Source organism: Suricata suricatta, chromosome 4 (assembly GCF_006229205.1).
Source record: "Suricata suricatta isolate VVHF042 chromosome 4, meerkat_22Aug2017_6uvM2_HiC, whole genome shotgun sequence".
In the NCBI taxonomy this organism is placed as follows: domain Eukaryota; kingdom Metazoa; phylum Chordata; class Mammalia; order Carnivora; family Herpestidae; genus Suricata; species Suricata suricatta.
Window position 1 is genome coordinate 107325819 of NC_043703.1, and position 18599 is coordinate 107344417.

An 18599-nucleotide genomic window follows, 5' to 3' on the forward strand; every position below is an offset into this window, starting at 1 on the left:
TAGAACTTTGGCTTTCTATCAAATATATAGTTCATTTAGAGTCTTTCCATACAAAGGCAGTTTATAAATCAAGATTCATTTTTACCATAAATACTGTTGCATGGTGTTGATTAATCCCTTTCCTATTGTTTGTAACGTTAATTTGGGATGTGGAAGAGTGACATATTGGCTAACTTCAGAGGATATAATCCTAAGCACCGATGGTAGTAGAGGAGATACCATTCATATTTGAAGAGCTAAAGTTGATTATGCTATGCCTCAACCCTCTCAGATTACATGTCCTACTGCTAGGACTTATGAAGGGGGATAAATTGGTATCCTTCCTTTGAGTAGAAGGTCTGTCAGAATGAACTTGGGATTCTGATCAGGGAATACATCCATTAATTTGCTTCTGGTTTTTAGTCTCCAGTACCTAGGATACTCATGAACAAAGTCATCGGTTTGCTGTGAGCTGTATAACATGATAGAATAAAAATGGCCACCTATTTTGGAGGTCTGTGTAAAGGATAGGAAATTCTGGAATACTGCATCTATTATTTAGGTATTAATAAGGTTGGAAAACAGGGTAGAATCAGAGAGTTGGGGCATTTATGATCCCTTAGGCAAAAAAATTAGGCATCACAGCAACCTCCATTTTAAAGGAATTTGAAACACTGAAGACAGTAAGAATAGTTCTTCCTCAGTGTTTAGAAGTCACATATATCAACTCAGACTAGAAGTAGCAGACGACACAAATTCTAAATTCAGCTTACATTCTGTGTCACTCTTAAACCATAATGCTGCTTTGTTTGTACTAATGACAACTGAACAGAATTCTCTGGGCCCCCCTGCTTCCCTAGGAAACTCCAGGAGAATTCTAATAACAGGGCCAGAAAGGAACTGAGAGCTCCAAAGAAAAAGTTAGAAACTCTGCAGTATTTAGGGGAGGAGCCAGGAGACAATGAATATTCTAAGTACCATTATGCATTCTTTAAGGATTTGTCCTAGGAACGCATGGTTGATTTAACCACAGGTAACAGAATAAAGGAGAAAAACCATACAATCATCTCAATAGGTATATAAAGGAATATTTGACAAAATTCAGTACCAAGTTTCTCAGCAAGGTTTCAATATAAGGGAATTTCTTCATTTTGATAAAGAACATCTGTGAAAAGCTACAGCTAAAATCATATGTGATGGTGAAATACTGAATACTTTCCCCCTAAGACTGGGTACAAGGCAAAGATGTTTGCTTTCACCACTTCTGTTTAACATGATACTGGAAATCGTAACAAGGTTATATAATGCAAAACCAATTAATATAGAAAAGCTGTATTTTAGGGGCCCCTGGGTGGCTCAGTCGGTTGAGTGTCCAACTTTCACTCAGATCTTGATCTCATAGTTCGTGGGTTTGAGCCCCATGTTGGGTTCTGTGCTGACATCTCAGATCCTGGGGCCTGTTTCAGTTTCTGTGTCTTCCCCTCTCTCTGCCCTTCCCCTGCTTGTGCTCTGTCTCTCTCTCTTTCTCAAGAATAAATAAATGTTAAAAAAATTTTAAGAAAAATATGTATTTTTATATATGAACAACAAACATTTGGGAAATAAAATTAACAAAATAATACCAGTTACAATTGAGGTTAAAAATAGTACAGATACCTTGAAATAAATTTAACAAAAGATGTAGAAAAACCTCTCCACAGAAAACTATAATACAGTATTGAAAATAATTACGGAAGACCTTAATAAATGGATAGTCTATGTTCATAGCCTAGAAGACTAAGTATTGTTAGGATTTCCATCCTCCCCAAATCAGTCTATAGATTGAATTTCGTGCTAATCATAATCCTAGCAGGTCTTGTGGTGTTTATTTATTTATTTTTGTGTGTGTGCTTGTTTTGAGAGAGAGCAAGTGCACACACGAGCAGGGGAGGAGTGGAGGGAGAGGGAGAGAGAGAATCTTAAGCACCCTCCATGCCCAGTGCAGAGCCCAATGGGGGGGGGGGGTCAGTCTCATGACCATGAGATTATGACCTAAGCCAAAATGAAGTCACACACTTAACTGCCTGAGTCATCCAGACAGCCCTATCCTAGCAGGTTTAAAAAAAAAAAAGAAAAAAATTGTATATATACACCACATCTTCTTGATCCATTCATCAGGTAAAAAAAAAAAAATTGGAAAGCTGATTCTAAAATATCTTTGGAAATGCAAAGGACCTGAATAACAATACAGTCTTGAAAAAGAACAGCATTGTAATATTATTACTAGATGATAAGATTTTCAATAAAGGTATAAGTCAGTATACTGTGGTATTGGCATAGAACAGACAATTTGATCAATGGAACAAAATATAAAGTTCTGAATTGGACCCAAACTTATTTGGCCAATTAATTTTCAACAAAAGGGCAGCATTATTCAGTGAGGAAATAAAAGTCTTTTCAACAAATTCTTTTGAAACTCTCAGATGTCAATTACTACCTCTCAGAATACACAAACATTAATTCAAGGTTGATCGTAGACCTAAATGTAAAAGCTAAAACAATAAAGCTTCTGGGGAAGGGGGAAAAAAACAATGTATTTGTGATGTGAGAGCAGGCAGAAGGTACATACATAAGACGCAGAGGAAAAAACATCTCTAAATTAGACTTCACCAAAATTAAAAACTTATGCTCATCAAAATTGATCATTGAGAACATGTATGGGTAAGTCATAGACTAGAAGAAAATACTCACAAAGCAGATATCTGACACATGTCAGATATTGTATCCATGTTTACCTGTTGTATCCAGAATATATTTTTTTAAATGTCTGACAATAGTAAAAACACAAGCCTGTTTAAAATTATTTTTTCATGATTTTATTTTAATCTCTACCCCTAAGGTGGGGCTCAGACGTATAACCCTGAGGCTCAAGAGTCGTATGCTTAACTAACTGAGCCAGTCAGATACCCCCAACCCTATTTTTTTTTAATGGGCAAGAATTTAAATATGTGTTCCCTCAAAAAATATACATCACTGGCCAGTAACCACAAGAACATGTTCTCAGCATCACTTGTGATCAAGAAAAAGCAGATAAAATTTACAATGAGATTATGATTCTACACCTACTAGAACAGTTAAAATTTAAGACTGGCAACATGTGCACTAACTGGAAGTCTCATCCATTGTTGGGAGAGTGTACTGTAGAGTCACTTGGGGAATTTCTGATAATACTAAATATATGTCACTCCGACTCAGCAGTTTTACTCCTTGATATTTGTACAAAAGAAAACATGCTCACAAAAAGATTTCTACATAAATGCTTATAGCATTTTTATTCATAATAGCCCCAAACCAGAAACAGTTCAGGTGTACATCAATAGGACAATGGCAAAATAAACTGCAGTACAGTTGACCCTGAAACAACATGGGGATGAGAGGTGTCAACTCCCTAAATAGTTGAAAACCCATGTGTAACTTTTGACTTCCCATAAACTTAACTACTAATAGCCTACTGTTAAAAGCCTTATTGTTAATGTAAACAGTCGATTAACACTTTTTTAATATGCAATATATACTGTATTCTTACAATAAAGTAAGCTAGCGAAAAGAAAATGTTATTAAGGATGTCATAAGGAAAATACATTTAGAGGACTTTACTGTATGGTTCAAAAAAAAAATCTATGTATAAGTAGACCCACACAGTTTAAACCCGCATTGAAGGAATACCTTTCAATAAAAGTGAACAGTTGTTATGTTCAACATCATGAATGTATTTGAGAACCATTATGCTAAAGAGAAAGTAGGCTTACATAAAAGACTATCTACATATGAGTCCATTCCTGTGACGTTCTGGAAGAGGATAAACGAATCCTATGTGATGGTGATAGCCTATGGGTTTGGCGATTGATTGAAAAGAGGCAGGAGAAACCTTGAGGAGGTGATACAAATGGTCTGGATCTTGGGTTACATGGATATATATGTTTATCAAAATTCATTAAATATTACAGTTTTAGGTTTGTACCTGTCACATATGTGCCTATGTAAAATACTGGCAATATAAAAATTATAGTAAGAAATTATTTTATTAACTGTGATAATTACTAAGAAAATAAATGCTTTCCAACTTGCTGATATATTGATCTGTATGGTAGTTAGTCTCCAAAGATTGTTCCCCAATGAACCATAGTTTATATTATTCGTATCCTCTTATATCTGGGCTGGCCCTGTAAATTACTTTTAAGCATAGAATTGGTTGTGGAAGTGATACTTTGTAACTTCTAAAGCTAAGTCATAGAGTGCCTTGTATCTTCTACCTGGTCTCTTACAATGCATGCTCAGGGAAAAGCCAGCTGTGGTGTAAAACATCCAGCTACCCTGAGATCAACTCCAAACTCGCTATGTGGGTAAGACACTTTGGGAGGGAGATATGCCTGCAGTCTCCCCCTGTTTCTGCTTTCTTAACATGTAAGTGAAGAAGCCATTTTGGACATCCAGCCCAGTTCAAGATATCAGATGACTTCGGTCCAGCCACCATCTATCTGTAATGAACCTCCCAGCTGAGTCCAGTCAACCCACAGAACTGTGGGAGATAGTAATTTGTTGTGTTAAACCACAAATTTTGGGAAGGTGTCTTAAACTATAACATTTCTATAGATGAGTGAATTATAGATAGATATATGCATAGATACATAGATAAACATAGATTAAAAATACTATTTCTATAATTTAAAAATAAGGTATAGATATTTCTGCCTCTACAAATATGCTGCCAATTACTATGACTCTCTTTCAGTTCATTTATTCATTTTTTACAACATATATTAAGACCTAGCTTTTCTAAAATCTACCGTGTTTCAGAGATGAAAGACAGACATAACCTAGATACACAGCTGATTTAATTCCATTTTTTATATGGTAAGTGGGTGAGGAGAGTGTGTAGGATCTTTAGGGTGAAAATGCCCAGTAGTCAAACCTAGTACTTAATGTATATCTGAGAATTATTTGCATTTATGTGTTAAGTTAAGCCAGGAGAGTAGATGAATTCTTCCAGGAGGAGCAAATTTAGGGAGAAAAAAAGAATAGACCTATGATGGAGTTCTGGGGAATAAAAATATTTAAGCAGCTGAGGGAGGAATAGTAATCATTAAATGAGACCAAGACAGAACTAGTAAGGAGATAGAATGAGGAGGTAGTATTGTCCTGGAAGGAGGAGAAGGAATTTCAAGGGAGGAAGGGCTAAGTACACTTACTGATATAGAGGTCAAGCATGGTAAGAGCTGAAAGGTGTGTAGTATATTCACCAGCTAGACTATACAATAGAGATCTCAGCGACTGCACTTTCAGTAAGGGAGATGGATAAAGGTAGGGACAAAAACAGTGTGCAGTGAGTTGAAGAATAAATGGTAGGTAAGAAATTGTGGACTACTATGTTTTTAAGTTGTTTTCTTATGATGATTAAGAGAGTTTGGCCAAACTAGAAAGGGCTGATGGTTGAGAGAATTTTTTAAAAAATTGGGGAGCAACTTGATCATATTAATATAAACCACTGAGGTTTAGTAAATACATAAGAGGAAGGGGTTGGCGATTCTGGGGACAGACTACTCAATGTCTACTTTTCTGCCTGAAAAAGCTCCTAGTTCCCCATTATCATCTACTGTGGGATGAAAAATCATGTTATTAAGCCCATTAGTTGTTTCCATAAATCAAATATTTATGGACCTGAGCCTGTGAGAAAAGTGACATTTTTGGGGCCTTGATCTCTGCCAGGAAATTGAAAGGGCACTATCTTAGAGCATCTTAGAATGAGATAGACCTATACTGAGTCTTGTTATGCTTTAGAGAGAAGAATGAGGATGCTGCAACATTTGCAGGTGTGTTCTAGCTCTAGGCAGTTTATTTTTTTCTTCTTTTAACTCAACTGCAGACTTTCTCAGAAGGAAAACACCACCTATTCTTAATGCCACCACCCCAGCCCACCCCCTTTTTTCTTTCAATGTGAAAATCTCTGGTGGTCAATTTCTATCTTCTTTTGCCTTCCTAACAGTAGAGTCTCAAATTACTTGACCCTTTGCTTCGATTGCCTGCCCCTAATTTAGTTTTCCTTCTTATTCTCATCAATATGAAACAAGTCCAGATGGACACACTGTTGCTCTGACTAAATATTGTACACTTTGAGCTTATCACTCAATTTGAGTAGCACTAGGGTAGAAATTTATGGCTATGACATAGCATTCCTAGCATTTTTCAAATGTGTAAATATTTGGTGAAACAAGGCTGTAATGCAGGGCTAGGAAGTGTTTTGGTCAAGATAGTAAACTATTGAAAAAGCTTTCCATTAAAAAAACAAATTTAAATAAGTTCAGAAGGCCTTTCTGACCTCAGACTGAACTACACGCCTCTCTTCCGGTTTCACAGGCTTATAATGCATATCCTAATCATAATATTTATCATATACTGTTTCACTTGTCTGTCTATCCCATAAAAATATAAAGCCGTGAGGGCAAGTACTACCAAAGGTATATAATAGGTACTTGATAAATGCTTATTAAATAGGTTAGGTGGTACTTCCTTGACGCTTGCCTCTCTTTATGATTTGAATTAACATTTATTTACATACCAAATGGAGTATTGGCATAGCTAATTAGAATTACCTTTTCACTTTGTTAATATGAATGAAAGTTCTAAAGCAGAAGTTCTAGGAGTAATGTAAAGATTTATTTAAGCTAAGGATAAATAGGAAAACTAGGATAAGAATAACTGTCATCAGTGAACAGAATGGAAAGAAGAAATTATTTTGTATTAATTAGGAAATGGTCATCAGTGATTTTAGATGTCACTAAAAGCATGATGGGGGGGGCATTCTAAAAATCTAGAAATACGACAGTGTAGATAATTTAATCGAATCATCTTGATAATATTTAAAGAAATGCCCATGTTGGACCTAAATCTCTCTGGAGTAATATTAATGTTTTGAGGGTAAGTACCAAGTCTCATATTTCTTCATTATTCCTCTATACTAGTCATTTTGTAAGATGTTTAAAAAATGATTTATTTCTGCCTTCATTGATTATAAAATAATTAAAATGTGTTAGCTATATAAGGAGAACTACAAATCTTTAAGCATTATTTAAAAAGTTTAACATAGTGGGACACCTGGATGGCTCAGTTGGTTAAGTGTCCGACTTCAACTCAGGTCATGATTTCATGGTTCATGAGTTTGAGCCCCGCATCAGGCCCTCTGCTGTCAGTCAGACCACTTCAGATCCTCTGTCTCCCTCTCTCTCTGACCCTTCCCTGCTCATAGTCTTTCTCTCTCAAAAATAAATAAACATTAAAAAATGTTTTTAACCTAGTAATTCCACATCTAAGAATATAGTTGCACAACATAATATTAACTTTTTAAAAAATGTTTTTATTTATTTTTGAGAGAGAAAGACAGACAGAGACTACTTCCAAGGGAGGGGCAGAGAGAGAAGGAGACACAGAATCCGAAGCGGACTCCAGGCTCTGAGCTGTCAGCACAGACCCCGAAGTGGGACTCAAACCCAGGAACTGTGAGATCATGACCTGAGCCTAAGTCACACACTTAACCAACTGAGCCACCCAGGCTCCCCTTGTTTAAATATCAAGCAATTTTATTCATGCAAAATGTATTTCTCATTAGGACAACAAAACTAAGTTTATCGAATTTTTATATATATTTAGTTCAAAGATCTGTAATCTTTCTGATCACATCATATTCTAGTAGTCATTTACTAAGTTTGTTTCAGTATTAATTATTTTTATAGAATATAAATTTCAGGGGGACAATACCACCTATTTTTTTTATCCTTGTTTCCCAAGTATAGTATTTGGCATGGAGTGATATTTATTCAACAACAAATGAATGGATGAAGGCAACCTTTTTACAACTGTGTATTCTGGTTTGGTTCAAATAAAATTTGTAATGTGTACTTAGATTTGCACTGTTAAAGAATACCATTTTTAATGCTGAATTTAAAACTATTTTGTATTTCTAACCATTTTTTGTTCCCCACAGAATAATCTGGATCTGTTTTATTTGTCCCAATACCTAACCTATTCCCAGGTTGTTACTTTGGAAACAGCAAGAATTAAATAGAATACTCTAGTAGGCTCTTATTCTTTTTCCAAGTTAATTTTCACCCAGTGAATGATAATTGCTCATAGTCAGAGTTGTCCAAAATATATATGAATCATGTTAAAAGATTCTATTTATGTATCAAATGAATTCTATCTTAATATTTTTCTGTCTAAACTTGTCTTTTGTTCTATTTCTTATTGGCTAAATTCTAAGATTTCCTAAAGCCAATACTCAAGACTTCTCCTAAAAGAACAATTAGAAAAACAGGAGTAGAAAACCGTAGCTATTTTCTGCTTTTTTTATTTTGTGCTGATTTTTAAAATTGTGGAACATGAACAAGTGCTTATTATTTCCATGATTTATGTAGATATACTCATAAAACCTTTAGTTTACATTTAGAGTATTATGAAACAAATAGTACATATTTTCTATAATATCAGAGGACATTTTTTATTGTTTCTAACATATACATTTAAAGCACTGTTTTGTAAATACAAAATGTGGTTGCTAACAGCCTATGTCAGCCTCTTGGGTTATTATCTTTGTTTTGTGTTTGTTAACTTAGTTGTTATATTAATGATATAAATTTAACAAAATCTTTTCTATTTTAAAATATGAATAGAGCATTAACTTTCAGTTAAATACGTCTGTAACAGTCCATCACAATAACATCCTCTAAATGTACTCTCGATTTACCAAACATCCCCTCTCTTTGTCTTTTTAGTAACAGCATGCTTCTTTGGCTCTCTAATTAAATGACTTTACCTTACATTTGTCTCGACTGGCTTCTGTTTACAGAAATTGTAAACCAATTGAATGCTCTGAGCAGCTTAGATGAAGATCAAGATGACTGCATAAAGCAAGCAAATATGCCTTCAGCTAAATCAGCCAGTTCCTCTGAAGGTCTAAGAGCTTTCTTCCTTTCTTTCTGCTTCTGATTGCCTGTATTTACTGTGACTTGCTACCTCTTGACTTCTGTCTGTACTTATTAACTGTCAGTTTTGTCTTTGTGCTTTTCCTTGAATGTTTTCTTGGTAATTTGTAGCCCACCAACAGGCAACAACATAACTTACCATCTTTAGCAAAGCTTTGTATCAGTGTCCTTGATAGGCAATGATTTAAAAACATAAGAATTGATCATATAACATGATCATAATATCTTCAGTTAGCTTATATGTTATAACTATACTGTCTTTAAGTTTTTTTATGTCTTTTTTTTTTTTAATTTATTTTTGAGAGACAGAGAGACAGCGCGAGCAGGGGAGGATCAGAGAGAAAGGGATACACAGAATCCGAAGCAGGGCCCAGGCTCTGAGCTAGGTGTCAGCACAGAGCCCTATGCGGGGCTCGAACCCATGAACTGTGAGATATGACCTGAGCCAAAGCCAGATGCTTAACCAACTGAGCCACCCAGCCGCCCCACTATACTGTTTTTAAATATTTGCTTACATTAAACCCATTTGAATTATTCATATTTAGGAGTGAAAGATAGTTTTCTAAAAATCTATTATCAGCACTTTTTTAATGGATCAAATTAGATTCCAATGAAGATTTCTCTTATACATTATCTGACATAATTTTCTTTTTTTCTGACATAATTTTCAAGTTAATATGCATATGTTTGTTTTGTTGTATTTGAATATGTTGGTATGCTACAAAATACTTGAATGGCATTCTGCCATAAGTAAAATGCTACATCTTATTATTTGCAGGTATTATTAGTGTGAATTGTTATAATTTGAAATATTTTTGAATGATCGATAATTGTACTTAACTATAATCATAGTGAACTAACACATATGTTTATTTTCAGAGCTTATCAACAAACTTAACTTTTTGGATGAAGCAGAAAAGGACTTGGCCACTGTGAATTTAAATCCATTTGGTGATCCTGATGTAGCAGAATTAAACCCATTTGGAGATCCTGACTCAGAAGGTAGCACATTTTTTTCTGTACTTTTAAAGTCTTCATAAGGTGACGTTATTTTGAAGAGTAACATGGGAGGAGTTTTTTTCCAAAGACTCAAAGTAATTTTTGCTCATGATGATATTAATGTGTTCAAAGCCACTCGCAGTTGATCAACAAATCTGAGTAGTTTCCACTGAACTGTTTTTAAAGAAAAAAAAAAAAGAAACCTTTACATAAATATTTACTTGGGACTTTTTTTTTTTCAGTTTCAATATAATTAACATACAGTGTTAGGTTAGTTTCAGGTGTTCCATGCAGTGATCCAACAATTTTATGCATTACTCTGTGCTCATCATGATAAGTGTAATCTGAATCCCCCTTCACCTATTTCACCCTTCCTCTCCACCCATCTTCTACATGAGGCTTACTTTTAAATTCTCTATTACTTTGGTCAAGTTAGATAGTAAAGCCCTAATGTTAGAGATAACAGTGTTTACCTACCTGGCATATAGGAAAGTCTCATTAGATTAGCCTACCAAAGTAAGGGCAGGTTGTAAGACATGCAGATGTTGGGCTTGTGGGGTTGGCTTCTCCCTGTGTCAGCTCCTCTGATCTCACCCTCAGAGAGTCCAGTGAACCTCTCAACCCCCTACTCCATGTCTCTGACTGAGAATTATAGTCAGTAGTGAGAGTAGGTGTGTACGTAAATGGTCTGGGCAAAAGGAAGCTTGAAACCACTGCTGTCCTGTATACAGCATCCTTGCAAGAAGTGAATCCAGGGAATTTTTTTTCCTAAGTCATTTTTCTTATCAAGTAGTTTTGAACTTGTAAAGCATAGATAAGAGCTGTTGAAGGAGTAAGACCTCTGTTTAATTAAACTGTTTTTCCAAAGTAAATGCAAGAATAATTAACCAGTGTGTACATCTGTTAGACTGCTCTTATGAAATCCTCATGAGCTTTGAAGAATTTTGTTACTACCTCTCATGGTGAAAATGCAGTTTTAATTTTAGGATTCACTCTTATTGGAGCAATATCATTTTGTAATCCATTTCTTCTTCTCTTCCTTTACTTTCTCTTCTTGCTAGATTCTAAATTAGTAAATTTAAAATAATGAGATTTTGTTTGTAATCTTTATATATTAAGAATTCATTTTAAATTTCAATGACTATAATAGATCTTAGAACTAATCTCCTTTGGCTGCCTCTTTTCATAGATTAGGAAGCTGAAGCCCAGACGAATTCACTGACTTGAACAAGAACTTTAGGTAAATGGAGGTAGAGGTGGAGCTAAGATTCCTAATCAAGTGTCTTCTTTTGGGCACACAGCTTCTCCTTAATTGTGTGCTACGTATATCTGAGTTTTAAAAATATTACCATAACATTTTGAGACATCAGGATTTGAACTATTTCAAAATCAAATAAAAATAATTAATATATATATAAAGATATGGGTCTTTTTTCTGAGGTATAGGAAGAAGTAGCAGATAATACATAATTTCTATTTAAGTTAGCCAACCTGATTCAGAATCTTTAATCATGTCTGTAGAACTAAAAAAATTTTAAAAAGTGATAACCAGTATTTTCTTTAAATATATATCTCTCAGAGTCTTTGGACTAAGTATCTTCTAATAGAAGAATACTTTTTTTTAAGTAATTTGTAAATTTTTATTGATTAAAAATTTGCTTTCCAGGTAACAAAAGCCTTTGAGGAAAAAATAATATATTATTGCTGTTTAGATGGTTCTTTTATTTGCTTTTACAGCTTCAGTTCTCCTCTTAGATTCATGACATTCTGTGCTTCAGTGACCCTTTTAGAAAGTTATTAAATGTATTTGTTAGCTTTTATATAAAATAATCTTATTTTAAACCCTCCTTTGTTGCCATTTCTGTCATATTCAAATTGTGTTCTGTGGTTTAAATGCTTTTGGTTTTATAACTGATTAATTTGCTTGGATCAATTTTTGCAATTCTCTTCCTGAAAGTAAAAATAAAATCTTATTTCCATTGACCAGTTTTGTCTGTTATGTCAGCATTTGAGACTTGATATTTGTTAGTAAAAAATTGAATAGGCAAATGTTTTCCAGTCTCTCTGCCCCTACAGAGAAAAGAAAATGCCTCATTTACATTATTTTATAAAGATTCTAATGTAGTGTTAAGTTTGAATATTATCCTGGTGTTAACAAAAGTTACCATTGCTGAGTCTCTTCTCTAGCATAGTCTAGATTTAAATTTAAATTTAAAATTTAAATTTTATTTAAATTCATTTCAGTATTTATTATGATTTTATGAAATCTTTCACACTTTGTAATTGCTTCTCCATGGTGTATGGAATTTCAGTTCAGAGGGTTTTTTTTTCCCAATATAAAGACAAAATAAGTTTTCTGGGCTAATGTCTAAAGTATAAGTAAAAGGAGTTTAATGTTAAAATATAAAAGTCATAAATATATCAGTCATGATATTTTTATAATAATTGGGTTAAATTGTTTGAAGTATGACTTACGAAATTCACAGTTATTTTTCTTGACAATTTCAGTAATGAGTTTTCTGCCTTCTAGAGTATTTTGTCACGGTTGCACAACATAATTAAAATTAATTTTTAAACTATGCTATGATTGTTGGCTCTCTGAAACTTTTCTCCATTTTGAGAAAACATTTGGTTTTTTCAGCAGCAGAATCCATAACCAAATTTTGGACTAATTTTATTACAAGTTTTAGTGGGTTTTTTTTAAATGTTTTATTTATTTTTGAGACAGAGAGAGAGCATGAGTGGGGAGGGGAAGAGAGAGAGGGAAGCACAGAATCAGAAGCAGGCTCCAGGCTCTGAGCTGTCAGCACAGAGCCTGATGCAGGGCTTGAACCCACAAACGTGAGATCATGACCTGAGCCAAAGATGGAGGCTTACCCGACTGAGCCGCCCAGGCGCCCCTTGAAATATTAAGACACAGAAAAGAAGAAAAAGGCTGATACTAAGCACGTCATAAGTATCTTTGGAGAACATGATGCTATTGTAGTGAGTACTTTAGTTCTCTGAGTCAGAATTTTATTTTTAAGGTTATCTTGGTTTTCAAAATGATATATAAAATAATAAAATTTAGGGGCCCCTGGGTGGCTCAGTAGGTTGAGCGTCTGACTCTTGATTTCAGCTCAGGTCACGATCTCACGGTTCATCAGAGCCCTGTATGGGGCTCTGTGCTGATAGCGCAGAGCCTGTTTGGGATTCTCTCTCTGCCCCTCCCGTACTTCTGTTCACATGAGAGAAGCATTTAGAAGAATTTGGTGTAGCATTTCTATCAGTTTATCAGTATGATTTCAATGTAATGCTTTCAACCTGAGAATTCTTAGTTAGGGAGCAGCATTTCTGGAGAAGTAGACAAAGATCTTAGGTAACCCATCTTCTGAACTTAGCCCCTCTAAAACATATTATTGTTTTGACTTTTTGAGTCTCATAAGAGTATTAATTTAAGATTACTTTGAAAACACTAAAAGTGTAAGAAAATATCAGGTTATATTAATTTGATTTAATTTGTCTTTTGCTCTTTTTTATAGAACCGGTCACTGAAACAGCATCACCTAAAAAAACAGAAGAATCTTTTTTTAATAATAGCTATAATTCCTCTAAAGAGGTACAGACTCCACAGTATTTAAACCCATTTGATGAGCCAGAAACTTTTGTGACTATAAAGGATTCTCCTCCTCAGTCTACAAAAAGAAAAAATGTAAGACCTGTGGACATGAGCAAGTACCTCTACGCTGAGAGTTCTAAAACAGAAGAAGAAGAGTTGGATGAGTAAGTACATTTTATTTTGCTATCATCGTAAGTTAGTCTCTGTATTAACTGAAGAAATGCTTCTATAATAAACCTTTAAATGGCTAAATAGAGGTTTTTCTGATGTTAATTTACAGTTTACAAGTTAGTGTCTATCCACCTGAATTGTTATGATCTTGACTCTTAATCTCCCACCTTTCTTCCATGTGATTGTGTCTGCACCTTAAACTAACAATGGAGAGAAATATGTTCTTGGAATCTCTGGTTAGAATTTCAGTTGTGTCTTCCCACAGGAACCACATTATAAATGGCACTTAGGTGCTTTTAATCAGTTACTATATGCATTATACTTCAATTAGGTTCTCTTGTGGGAACCAGATAATCATTTATGATAATTATTTGGTGAGAACACTTGTTCAGATGCCAAACAACAAGATCATAATTATAAATTAGGAATTATCTTTGAGTTATTTTTATCCAAATGTGAATGGTATCAATTATGAGCTCATTATAAATAGTATGTTTATGGCTGTCATTTTACTTACATCTAGGGTGAGGATGGAGGAAGGGTATGTGCTCATTATTTTCTGGAGATATATAGTTCAGAGCCTGTGTGACCACAGATTGTGGCCCTGAGTATGTGAAAAAGCAACCACAAAACTTCTACTTCCAACCATGATGGAGTAACACAGACTGGATATAGCTTCTTGTCTTAAACAACTAAAAACTGAATAAAATATATTGGTTTTCAAGCATTGGATAGCACAGAACAGTGATTTCTAAGAGAATAGAAACAAAGAAGATGACCCTTATACTTGTCTTAGTTTTATTTATAGGAGAGAATTTCTAGCTTTAGTTTAGGGAGAGAGATCCCAAAAGTCCTAATAATCCATGGGTTGAGGAGACAGTTTGGACTTTGGGTGTACTGAGGAGAATAGAATTGCAGGCAAAGTATCAGAGAAGAGAGAGCTACTCATAGAAAGAGTTTTTCAGAGATCTGTAGAAGATTCCCCTTGAGCCTTTAGCTGAGCACTGGTGAAAGCATGCATATGAGGAAACATGACAGAAACAACCCTGGGGTTCACCCAGGAACAAGAATAGTTTATGTTTCTCCTAACACATGGGACATCAGGCTGAGTCCTCAGAAGAGCGTCTCACTAATGTGGTGAGATTAGCCTAGACTAAAGGCTGTTCTGGGCTTGCCTAACAAAGCTTAAAAGCAAGGCTCAAAACAATTAAAATGATTCCAAGTAACTTAACTGCATGCCACACACATATACCAAAGATACTAAAGGAATACCAAAAACTCCAGCACCCAAAATATAAAATTCACTCTGTCTGACAACCAGTGAAAAATTTATCAGGCATGTAAAGAAGCAGGAAAATCTGACCCATAATGAGGAGATTCAGTCATTAGGTATAGATGTAGAAATGGCACAGAAGATGGAATTAATAGAACAGTGATTATATGTTTACTTGTAGTAAGGCTATATATGCCTTTGTTTTCCTTAGAAATAGGTGGATTTTAGTGTAATAAGATATGTAGATCTTGGGAAAAATAGTTATTTCTTTAAAAATACAGTTAAGTAGGAAAATCTTTCAGAATAATGGGGATATAATAGATCGAGAGGGAAATAATAAAAAGACTCCTTCAGTGTATGAAAGTTGGGAGCAGTTGCTTTGTATGAAGGGAGAAATGTCATTTTTTTCCTGTGCATTGGTCAGCTCCTATTTTGAGCAGTATTTTACTTCTAAGTGCTGCACAGTACAAGCGACATTGATAATTCAGAACAAGAATAGAATTTAAGAATTAAGAATGCTAAGCAAAATAAGTCAGGCAGAGAAGGGCAGATACCATATGTTTGCACTCATAGGTCTAACAGGAGAAACCTAACAGAGGACCATAGGGAGAGGAAGGGGGAAAGAGAGCTGGGGGAGAGTAAGGGACACAAATCATGAAAGACTATTGAATACTGAAAATGAACCATGGACTGAAGGGGGAGGGGGGAAGGAAAAGGGGTGATGGTCATGGTGGCGGGAACTTGTGGGGGAGAAGCACTAGGTGTATTATGGAAACCAATTTGAAAATAAACTATTAAAAAAAAAAGAATTAAGAATTACAAAATAGATCCAACAGAGTCATCAAAAAGTCCAGAAACCACATATAATGAGAAGTGATTAAGGGCATACAGACTATTTGACTTAGAAAAAAGATTATTTAAGGGAACTTAAATAACTAAGTTCAAATATTTGAAAGAATGAGGTAGTTGACTTGTTTTCTGTTGCTCTGGAACTGCATTTCTCAACCTTTTCCCATTTTACATCACAAGGCCTATGACTATCACATGTACTGTATGCTTCAATGGGCCTGGTTAGATTTTGGTAAAACCTAAACTGTTCCAGATTGCTATAAACACATAGAAATATATCATAGTAATCATCTGATTCCAAACCAAGGTTTAGCTCTCAGTACTAATTAATAACTATACAGGGATTGCAAAAATTGGCTCAACTCTTGCTAAAGTTATTATATTTGCTTTCTTTGAAATAGCTAATGTATGATCAAAATAAAATTTCTCATGGTGGTGTAGTTGCTGAGTAATAGCCACACACCTAGATATTTGAATGTAAATAAAACTTTAAGTACAAGCATTCAATCATTCCAAGATGCATGAGTATTATACAACACACACACCCTCCTCTTTCCTATTAACAAATTAAAGAGCATTTAGTGTTTGTTTAAACTTTTAAAATGCCTAAAAAAAACCTAAAATCAGAATCATTGGGTGTTTCCTTTTGACTATTCTTTTTTCCCACATGAAAGTCACAGTCTTTACAAGTTTCCCATGAATAAAGAACATTCTAAATTGCTCAATCATCTGAGATTACCAGAGGGAGCCTATAAACACTTCAACTTTTATTTAAATAGGAATATACACACAGATTCTAAAGACTGCTCATCAGCTAACGTGAGAGGCCAGGAAGAATTGTTTCTCATCTTTTTTCTCTAAAAGTTTGTAGGTCCAACTACATTAACGGAAATCGTCCGAAATGTGTTCTTACTTCAGTAATAAACGTTTGACCTTTCATCAAGTGAAAAGCCTATATTACTCATCCTCCATTATCAAACTCTTCCTGCGTCCTCTGACATAACCCTATCACAAGTAAATAGTGCTGAGTGCTTTGATGTGTAAAACAACCTTCAGAACCTCAGCATATCCATCAGCACCAAGAGCAAGTAAATACCCTTCAGTGCTAGTAGCGTCTGTCCTTTCTTCTTAGCAACCGCCTGGGCTTCTCAGTTTTCTCTTCTTGGGGAGTTAGTTCAGCCATTCTAGTTAATGTAGCAAACATGAAAACTGATGATCAAGCAATATTTTTTTCAAAACATTGAAATATTTTGGGGTCTAGCATAAAATCATTTCTGGTATGGCTGTATGTCTGGTTCTGAAGGAAAGTTGTTAAATTTTATTCAGAGAGGCTACACACTTATTTAATAAATGTAGATTGTTTTTCCAAAGAAACCTACATTTCAAAGTGAGAGGAAAAGACTGTAGATTTCACTGTACACTTGCTTCATATTTTATTATTTTTTCCATATGTTTTTAATCCTGTTTGAATTTATAGTTTTTCTTTCTGTAATTATTTTTCTTGGATGAATTATTTTCTAAGCAGTCAATTGTCATTTAAAATTATTCTGTCCACCGGCAAGATGGTGGAGAAGTAGGGAGCTCCGTACTTTTTCGCCAGCCTGCATCTCTAAAACCAAGGAAGGATTGAAGCCATAAGACACTGTCCACAAGAGTTCTGGGAGGAAAAGAGGCAGTCTGCTAAGAAAACAGCCTCATAGAGCTACCTCAAGAAACAGGCCAAAGTACACATAGTGAAGAGTCCTAAATTTCAATACAAGTAGGGAAATAAAATAACCAAAGGCACAACAACTGAGACCAAGAGACACCATCAAAAGAACACTTCCTAAAAGGACAGGCCCTGGACAGTCAATGAGCCTCCTTTAATATAGCAATACTCACAGGTGCAGAGTGCATAACAAGCTTTTAAAACTGATAAGAGACAGAAAGCTAGCCAAAATAATGAAATGGAAGAACTCTCCTCTAAAGAAATTCCAGGAAGAAATCACAGCTACAGAATTGCTCAAAACAGATATAAGCAACATAACTGAGCAAAAATTTAGAACAATTGTCATAAAATTAATCGCTGGGCTTGATAAACTATCACTACAGAGACTATGGCCCTTAAAAATAGTTGTGATGAATTTAAAAATGCTATAAATGAGATACATAATAAAATAGAGGCAGCCACTTCACGTATTGAAGAGGCAGAGAAGAGAATAGGTGAATTAGAAGACACAATTATAGAAAGAGAGGAAGCCAAGAAAAAGAGAGATAAATTAATCCAGGAGCAGGAAAGGAGAATTCGAGAACTGAGTGATACAGTCAAACGGAACAATATCCATATCATAGGAATTCCTGGAGAAGAAGAAAGAGAGAAAGGTACTGAAGGGGTACTTGAACAAATTATAACCGAGAACTTCCAAATCTGGGGAAGGCAATAGAAACTGAAATCCAGGAGGCACAGAGAACTCCCCTCAGATGTAACGTGAATCGACTTTTGGCATATCATAGTGAAACTGGCAAAATATAAAGATAAAGAGACAATGCTGAAAGCAGTTAGGGATAAAAGGGAAACCTATCAGAGTAGTTACAGACCTATCTACTAAAACTTGGCAGGCCAGAAAGGAATGGCAGGAAACCTTCAATGTGATGAACAGAAAATATGCAGCCAAGAATCCTGTATCCAGCAAGACTGTCATCAGAAGAGAAGGAGAGATAAAAGTTTATCCCAAAT

General features: G+C 34.9%; 1 protein-coding gene across 7 annotated transcripts in view; it reads left to right on the plus strand.

Annotated features, from left to right (window-relative positions):
* Window positions 1–18599, plus strand: part of EHBP1 (EH domain binding protein 1) — a 443082-nt gene that overhangs the window by 229951 nt on the left and 194532 nt on the right. For 4 of the 7 annotated variants that reach the window (XM_029937456.1, XM_029937455.1, XM_029937459.1 and 1 more), the window contains exons 8-10: window positions 8858–8962; window positions 9873–9995; window positions 13514–13754. In XM_029937456.1, coding sequence (XP_029793316.1) covers window positions 8858–8962; window positions 9873–9995; window positions 13514–13754 — 469 coding nt within the window. The remainder of the gene's footprint in view (window positions 1–8857; window positions 8963–9872; window positions 9996–13513; window positions 13755–18599) is intronic. The other 3 variants (XM_029937458.1, XM_029937460.1, XM_029937461.1) reach the window with 1 other exon arrangement.